This window comes from Nansenia antarctica (genome assembly GCF_963989245.1).
Source record: "Nansenia antarctica genome assembly, chromosome: 6".
NCBI lineage: Eukaryota > Metazoa > Chordata > Actinopteri > Argentiniformes > Microstomatidae > Nansenia > Nansenia antarctica.
The window spans coordinates 47,790,297-47,799,639 of NC_137676.1; the positions used below are offsets into that span (position 1 = coordinate 47,790,297).

Genomic DNA, 9,343 nt, shown 5'->3' on the forward strand with positions numbered 1-9,343 from the left:
AAATAGAGGACCCAAAAAAAGATTTCAATGAAGCTTTATTCAAAGACCATTGAAATCCTTGTTGCTTTGTCATCGTTGAACTTTCCAAGTCATGCATACTCGATTGTGAGTGGCGTTGTTAGGTGGCAGTGATGCCTTGGCTTGGCGGACGCTGTGAGAGTGGGGGATGCACCAGTTTCTTTGAGGTTGTGTGCTGTTCTGTGTGTAATTCCACTGTACTCAGTGTCATTCCGTCCTTTCAGTGCCGTCCAGTGCAAATAACTAGCTGATCCACCCCCCCCTCTTCTGTGTGTGGTTTATGTGAATGTGGCTCTCCTATTTAATTCTAATGCTAAAATTGCTGAATGCTGAAATTGCTATTTATCAATGTCGAAAATGGCAAAAATGACATACTTGTACATATTTACCTGTATTCTTTCTCTTAGGTTCCGTTAGTTTGTCTGTCTTAAATTATATGGGATTTTATACCTCAGCCAAGAGCGACATGGAGAGACAATGTTAGAGGGGCAAGGGTAAGGCTCTCAAGTCTGTTGGGTTTTTATTAACTTCTACAGGGTAACCACTCTCCTTCCCTCCCTCCCCAACCCCCCTTCCCCCGCAAATCCAACCCCTCCGTCTGTATCTGTACTAAATCAGTCATGTGGCACACTTTTCTGCCTAATTTTCCCTTTGTTTGAGTCTTATGCCTCTCTCTCTCTCCTCTCTTTCTCTCTCTCTCTCTCTCTCTCTCTCTCTCTCAATCACAAGTTTCTTTGCAGGTACAAAGGAGTTTTCGCATCTTGCCAACTGCCCTAAAATAACAGAAAAAACCCCTGCGGCCTACTACTGCTACTAAAATACTACGCACATAAAACCTATACTAAACATGACCTTCTCTCTCAATGTATATACATATATAAATGCAATATTATACATGTATATACATGCATAGATTTATGTGTGTATGTCAAGCAACTCTCCTATGCCAGGGCCGTCTCTTCCCTAGTGAATATTCTCACTTCTAACAGTTTGGAACCTCTTTTGCTTCTCTGTTTTTGTGTAGGTGTCTATAGTCAGCCTTGTAGCTAATGCGCTGGGCTACTCCGATCTAGGGCCCATTAAATCACTCAGGACACTAAGGGCCTTGAGACCCCTCAGAGCCTTGTCACGTTTTGAAGGGATGAGGGTAAGATCCAAAGCTAAGCAGCTGATCCTTCCGCATGCCCATTCAACAGTTTAAGCATGCTAGAACTGATCCAAAAGTACCAAACCAAAGAAAAAAATCCAATATCATATTGGGGGATTTTTTAAAATAGGAAAACTAAAGACAAGACGTCACCTTTCCATGCACACAAATCCTGTACCATACTTTATCTGCAAAAGAATAAGTCATGATGCAGCTGGGAGATTACGTAATGCTACAAATTAATATTACCAGCAGAATTATTTCCCTGGTTTCAATTGAATCTTTTTCAAAATCTCTAATTGATATTTTCAGAATTATCTTTATAGAACAAAAAAAGAAACTGTAAAATAGAGGGATTTGTCACAAAGCTGCCTCATCACATAGCAACTAGAAACATGAATGATTTCATCTTCTGTTGTTTTGTTTTGATTGCCCTCGAGAGATGTTAATGATAAATAAGTTAAAAAAAAAATAATCCAACTACATGCCATTTCATAGAACATTTGAATCAACAATTGGCTGTTCATTTGGCCTGATTCTGAACCACTGCTTTTAATCGAGAACCCCCTTCCCTCCACCTGTCCCCTGCTCCCCTAAACCCCCCTCCCCACTCCCCCCAACTCACCCATCCCCTACTGCATCTGGCACTGAGAACAACCAGCAGGAACCAGCACGCCTAACCCCCCTACCCTACAAATCACACCAAACCTGCTCAAAGAGGATGGCTGCAAAACAACCATTCAGAGGAATCTGTGACATTTAAAATAACAGAAATCAGTTATTCTGAATGTAGTCTAAACCATTTACAGCATAAGGTGTCATCTTGCTGTCCTATGCTGTTTAAATGGTTTATTCAGAAGTGGCCAACCTTTGGCCCCTAGTTGTATCTCAGGTTGTTTCAGCTATCTGTATGGAATTATCTAATTGGTCCTCTTTGTGACCTCTTTGTGGTAGTAAAAGGTTGCGCCTGGTTGTTGTCACCTGTAGTCCCTCTATCCTCTCTATCCTTGGACTGGTTGCCTTGTCTTCTAGTTTGAGCTTCCCCTCTTCACTTCAGTCCCTAGTCCGCCCCCCTCCCCTCTACCCAGCCCCAAGTGTGCAGCACTGTGCAGCACCCCCCCTCCCTCTCCACCTCTACCCCTCTTCCTCCACTGCTCACTCCATTTTGGCTCAGTTCTGCTGGGCCTGCCCACTGGAGGGTCACTGCACTCTTTTCCTGCTTGTCTAGGATCTGCATCAGGGACTGAGAAAGAAACCACACACTCGCATTGTTGTGGGTTTGGAAAATAGGAAAATATTTGTTAAGCTTCTGCCAGTGTCAATGACTTGTTAATGGTCGATTTCAGAGATCTGCTAAGTCATGTATTTCAAACTTGACTATCTGGAAATAACGTTTGGAACAGAACTGTGCAGTAAATACTTGGACATTTGTCCATTCATGCACACAGACCAGGTCCATTATCTCTGTTTTGTGTCTTGACCTTAGGCAGAAGCTTAGGAAATATACCAGGCTGCCATCTCACACAAAGCATTATTCTTCTCATGTCATGGCACAGCACAACGCTTACTGCAGGTCTGAGCTTCCTGTTGCCTTCCACTCCCACAGGAAGTGAAACTGGGAGGCAACATTGGGCACAGTGGAGCTATGTCTTAGAGGAGTGGGTTGGGGCGGGGCGGGTTCTGGGGGGCATTTTCTATCATGACAGCAGTAGGACACCTCTCTAAACCCCCAGACAGAGCATGTGTCTCCCCTCTACATAATGTCCCAAAAATGACAGACCAGGCGAACACATTCACAGAGCTTAATCATCAATTTGAAAAATTCCATTAATACTGAAGTCCCCATTCATACTAGATATCCAGCGGCTAAAATATGATGAAGTTGCAGATATGAACAGACATCAAAGGTTTTAGACCCTGGATAGGCTTTATGGATGTTCTTATGAATATGTCCACAAAAATGTATAATGGTAGATTTATGTTTGTTTACATTGCTCAGGGATTAGACAACTACTGGTCCAAATGATTAAGTCATTTTTGGGGTGAAAATAATCATGGTACATTTCTAAACAATGTCTTAGTTAACCCGTCATGTCCCTATGAATAACCACATCCATTGGGTGCATGTGGTTTGAAGTGAGGGTGGCCCAGTAATACATGTAGAAGTGAAAGACACAGAAGAATTTGATCCTGCCGTAACCAATTTACTACAATGTCGTATGTTCATCAATTTATTTGCCATTTTGTTTGAACTGAAATTAAAATTGAGGTCAAAGTGATAAATAAATGGATAGGGAAGTACGCGAATGGAGAGATGAGGACACCATATGATGACACCATATGAAAGAGATTCTGGAAAGTTAGAAGGTTGAGAACCTTTACAATTTGCTGACTTGAGTTTTCTGGCACGTTGGAACATGAAGACCAATGCAACTCAAGCGCCGAGCATTGCAGCTTGAATTCAACCCATTGCACTGCTTAACATGCAATGATCATGGGCTGTTCTGACGACGTACTCTTTGTTAAATGCTCTCTCTTATGCTGCTTTGTAATCGCATTCTTACTTTTTTGAGCAATGCAATGTACAAGAATGACACGGTCACTAGTCATTTTTATGTTGGTATCACTATCTTTTTTCCTGATTATTCTGATTGGCTTGCTCTAGTCTTTGGTTGCATTTTAATGTTTTAGTAATGACAATATTCCAGTATTTGTTTCGTTACCTTCAACAGACTGTCAAACTAGACATAATGGATATTGCCATTTTAACATCAGCACTGGGCCATTGAATAATAACTCTGAGCCCTAGTTATAGTCAATGCAAATGACCCTTCTTACTGCACAATGTTAAAGATCATCAGTAGTAGACACATCTGAGTTACATACCAATGGCACCCAGACAGACTCAACTCTTATAACCATTAAACAGAGGGTCTAAAAACTACTGTACAACATCCATGATGCTGTAGTTGTGTGTCTTATACACCAGCAGCCCATACACCAGTGTCAAATAACCTAATCAGATACACAAGCAATGTTTTGGCCATTATACTGTATCTTTATCTCTCTATCCACACATTTCTCTATCTATTTATTTATTGATTTGAACGGTTTTTGAGATTTCACAACAATGCCATGTAACACGCATGTACTATCTAATTGCCGATGCACATTATGCACTTTTGAAAGCCATTTTCCCTCTTTTTGAGAATATTTTGGATATCTAATATCTAATAGCCAAATCTATTTGAAACACCTTGAATCTTTTGAAACAAGATCAATTTGACCTCAGCTAGAGCAAGCAGTGTTTCTCTCAGCAAGTGCAGAGATATATGTAAGTCAGAGGTGATAATTATGTACTAGATGCAATGTGCTGTTAACTCTTTTAGCATTGTCGTTTTCAAAAGGGTAGCCTTTACATCTCTAATTTCTTTTTATAGATTTACACATTTGTTATGCATGGTCTGAGCACAACAAGTGCTGAAGCCCTTTTTATTTTGTAAGTGTAGTACTGTATATTGATATTACACTGTAGCGCCATCCTAGCCATTTGGTGTTCATCCAACACCACAATGGCAGTCAGTAGTATTATTCAAATACTTTTTATAGCAACCATTCGAGAAATCGAGATAGAAAGAGGAATATGTATGCAAGTTACACCTCCCTTAAACAATACATAAGGTCTTGCACATGCTGAGAGAGAATCCTGCTCCAGAGCTCGCCCCTGTCGGTCCATATGAGGAGGGAATATGGCTTCACAAACGAGTCTGCGAAAGACATGCATGCTCAGCTGTCTGCCTGAGAGCTGCTGGTCGGCCTGCCTAACACTGTTAGTGAGCGGTCCACTATGCGCTGAGCTTATTGCCAATGAGTGTATGGGAGGTCTGAATGCTGGGTAGAAATGGAGCTAGATTTGGGGGTGTTGGGAAGTATGGGTCAGAATGGTTATATCTGCTCCAGCTTCATTTATGTTTTATGTACAAAACAATTAGTCTGGGAGGGGGTCTGTAGATCTGTTTTAGAAAAAGGGACAAAGGGTGTTGATTGTATTTAGAAGAGTGGGGTGCTATAGAGTTGATGCTGCATACTGGTATGGCAGTCACACATAGTTCAATTAATTTCTGACATTTATACTGTAATCTAGGGGAAGGGAAGTGGAGTGTGTGTGTGTGTGTGTGTGTGTGTGTGTGTGTGTGTGTGTGTGTGTGTGTGGCTGTGCGCGTCTGTGGCTGTGTGCATATGTGCAGCTCCCACCCCTAAGGCTGTCTTAGCCACGAGTTTGATCAGAGCAAAGAGTAGTACAGTCACATAAGTGCTTTGGTAATAAAAAAAAAGAACTGGCACTGCTCTTTCTCTATTAGATACTGTAACACACGTTCATTGCAAGATTTCTGCTCACTATGTCACAAAGATTCACATAATTTTAAAAGCAGATATTTCTAATATCACTCAACAGAATAACACCTGCGCTTTATTCAAATACAGTGTATTATATAGCAAGTATGAAGCCATAGCAGTATGCAGCTGCTCTTATTGGGGTTGGTGCAATAGAGTATCCTTTACAGCCTCTTACACTGTCATATCCTGTCTTCCCTCGTCTGGTCTAGGTGGTAGTCAACGCCTTGGTGGGTGCCATACCTTCCATTATGAATGTGTTGCTGGTTTGCCTCATCTTTTGGCTGATTTTCAGTATCATGGGGGTTAACTTGTTTGCCGGCAAGTACTACTACTGTTATAACGAGACAGCGGAGGCATCCTTCCTAGCAGATGTGGTCAACAACAAATCAGAATGCCTGTACCTTATGCAACAAAACTTTACTGAGGTCAGGTGGAAGAATGTCAAGATCAACTTTGACAATGTTGGCGCCGGCTACCTGGCTCTGCTGCAAGTGGTGAGAGTGTCCCTCCTCTTCCCCTCTTGCTCTCTTACTTCACCTGTTTGCTATTTGTATCCCATTTCCTTATGCTATTACTCTAAACTTTCTCTCACTAGGCATGTTTTACTCTCTTCCATCCTCTTTCACAGGCTCTCTGGCTCTCCTTATTACCCATTTCATCACAATTACTTTTCTGTACACTTTTCTCATTTCTTCATGTCTTTCCATGTACAACAAGCTCTTCTAAAGGACACTCATCACATTTGGGTTTGAGTTTGAGTTTTTTGTGGGTTTTTTCCATGAATGAGACTTTGATTTGAAGTATTTGTTTTAGGGTTATGGTCATCATACTTAATTATATCTCTTTGTTTGAAAGGCTACATTTAAAGGATGGATGGACATTATGTATGCAGCTGTTGACTCAAGAAGGGTACTATAACATTCTAAAAAATTATAATCTTTAAGCAATATTTTTCCGCAAATAAATGTTATATATTTGTCTAGAGGTACAGTCCCTGTCTGACTGTCTCCTGTATACTGTACTTCTCCTCAGGTGGGAGACCAGCCCATTTATGAAGACAACATCTACATGTACATCTACTTTGTCATCTTCATCATCTTTGGCTCCTTCTTCACCCTTAATCTCTTCATCGGTGTCATCATTGACAACTTCAACCAGCAGAAGAAAAAGATAAGGCTTTTCTTTCTCCTATGCCTCTTCATACACTGAATGCTATAATGCAAATGTTTTATCAAAATATGGATAATGGGCTTGTGATCCATTACTACTTTGGGATATTATACTTTAGATATACTGTATATGTTTCTGGCCAGAGGATACATAGGGTGAGGTTGGAGTAGGTTGTAACCAAATCGTTGTGTATCTCCTTACTTTGGGGGTCAGGATATCTTCATGACAGAGGAGCAGAAGAAGTACTACAACGCTATGAAGAAACTAGGTTCAAAGAAACCTCAGAAACCTATTCCTCGACCACAGGTTTGCTCTCTCTCTCTTTATTGTAACCTTATGGTACAGTGTTCTTATATAGGATAGTCAATAACACTGATTCCAGTCCTGTCACAGTGATTGATTGATTGAAAAACTTTATTAGGAGATTTGCAGAAGTAGGTACATGAAAGTACATATTACATACAAGGTCAACTAACAGGATAAAAACCCAAGAAAGCCACTGGCTTATTTCAATTGGGGTCCTTGATTGACAGTGTCATCTTTGGATGAATCTCCAACTCAATGGTGTGTGTTGTTGTGTTTGTTTCCTCTGCAGAACTTCATCCAGGGGATGGTGTTTGACTTTGTGACACAGCAGGTCTTTGACATATCCATCATGATCCTCATCTGCCTCAACATGGTCACCATGATGGTGGAGACAGATGACCAGTCAGATGAGACAGACTACATCCTCTACTGGGTCAACTTTATCTTCATCGTAGCCTTCACCACTGAGTTTGTGCTGAAGCTCTTCGCCCTGCGCCACTACTACTTCACCAATGGCTGGAACATCTTTGACGTGGTGGTGGTCATCCTTTCTATAGTGGGTAAGTGAGGGAGAACAAAGGTTGCAGTATGGAGGGACTTGGCCGTCATGGGAGATGAGTGCAGTTTTCTAATTTATTCTAATTTATTTAGAATTTCTGATTTTGTAATACTATATACAGTATATGCCCCAGAAAGCTGCATCTGATACTGTATGCAATTGACTTCAATCGGCCCCATTTAGTCTGAAATAGTCTGAAATCTAGTCTGCCCTCTTTAGATTGAAATGCTCACTCAAAGAAATTAATGATGTGGTTCAGTCTTGTCAACTCATCTTTTTCTCCTTGTCTCTTCTACCCCGTTATCCAGGTATGTTCCTGGCTGACATTATTGAGAAGTACTTTGTGTCACCTACTCTGTTCCGGGTCATTAGACTGGCTCGAATCGGCCGTATCCTGCGTTTGATCAAAGGAGCCAAGGGCATACGAACTTTACTCTTCGCCCTGATGATGTCACTGCCAGCCCTGTTCAACATTGGGCTACTGCTCTTCCTGGTCATGTTCATCTTCTCCATCTTCGGCATGTCTAACTTTGGCTACGTCAAACACGGGGCTGGGGTAGACGACTTGTACAACTTTGAGACCTTTGGGAACAGTATGATCTGCCTGTTCATGATCACAACGTCTGCTGGCTGGGACGGTCTACTTCTGCCCATTCTCAACTACCCACCGGACTGCAACCCCCTGCATGAGAACCCTGGCACTAATGTGAAGGGTGACTGTGGCAACCCCTCAGTGGGCATCTTCTTCTTTGTCATGTACATCATCATCTCCTTCCTCATCGTGGTCAACATGTACATCGCCATCATCCTGGAGAACTTCAGTGTGGCCACAGAGGAGAGTGCTGACCCGCTCAGTGAGGACGACTTCGAGACCTTCTACGAGATCTGGGAGAAGTTCGACCCCACTGCCTCTCAGTTCATCACCTTCGCCAAGCTGTCTGACTTTGCCGATACGCTGGAGCACCCGCTCCGTTTGCCCAAGCCCAACACCATCGAGCTGATTGCCATGGACATGCCCATGGTCAGTGGTGACCGCATCCACTGCCTGGACATCCTGTTTGCCTTCACCAAGCGTGTGCTGGGTGATAGCGGAGAGCTGGACATGCTGAGGACACAGATGGAGGAGCGCTTTGTGGCGGCTAACCCCTCGAAGGTCTCCTATGAGCCCATCACCACCACGCTTCGCCGCAAGCAGGAGGACGTCTCAGCCAAGATCATCCAGAATGCCTACCGGGGCCACCTCCTCAGACGTGGCTTCAAACACAAGCGCCGATCTCGGATAAATAACAAGCTGGAGAATGGAGGGACCAACCAAGAGAAGAAAGAGAGCACACCCTCCACTGCCTCGCTCCCCTCCTATGACAGTGTGACCAAACCTGACAAGGAAAAACTGGAGGAGAACGAGGGAGGAAGGAAAGAGAAAGACAGAAACCAAAAAGACGAAAGGGAATCGAAGTGTTAGGGTTCAGTGACTGTCATAATCCAATATGACACAGTGAGAAGAGACTCTGAGCACAACCCTGACAAATGTACAAAAATATCATTTGCAAGTAAAAAACAAAACAAAAAAAAACACAAAAAAATGTTTACACATGATGAGGCAACGTGATTTCTTACGTCTTTAAAGACATCCAAATCCAACACAATCAGTTTACCGTGGAACTTTGCTGCATAGTGACCAATTTCGTGGAAATAGAATGAGAAGGAACCTCAAGAAATAATGACTAAAATGAGTGCAAGCCAAT

At 42.4% G+C, this 9,343-nt stretch overlaps 1 protein-coding gene across 5 annotated transcripts in view; it reads left to right on the forward strand.

Annotated features, from left to right (window-relative positions):
* scn8aa (sodium channel, voltage gated, type VIII, alpha subunit a) overlaps positions 1 to 9,060 on the forward strand; it is a gene marked incomplete at both ends in the record, with an annotated part of 46,972 nt that extends 37,912 nt beyond the window's left edge. For all 5 annotated transcript variants that reach the window (XM_080534903.1, XM_080534904.1, XM_080534905.1 and 2 more), the window contains 7 exons: positions 1,043 to 1,165; positions 5,773 to 6,057; positions 6,419 to 6,472; positions 6,596 to 6,733; positions 6,935 to 7,039; positions 7,329 to 7,599; positions 7,907 to 9,060. In XM_080534903.1, coding sequence (XP_080391029.1) covers positions 1,043 to 1,165; positions 5,773 to 6,057; positions 6,419 to 6,472; positions 6,596 to 6,733; positions 6,935 to 7,039; positions 7,329 to 7,599; positions 7,907 to 9,060 — 2,130 coding nt within the window. The remainder of the gene's footprint in view (positions 1 to 1,042; positions 1,166 to 5,772; positions 6,058 to 6,418; positions 6,473 to 6,595; positions 6,734 to 6,934; positions 7,040 to 7,328; positions 7,600 to 7,906) is intronic.
* Positions 9,061 to 9,343: the final 283 nt, after the last annotated feature.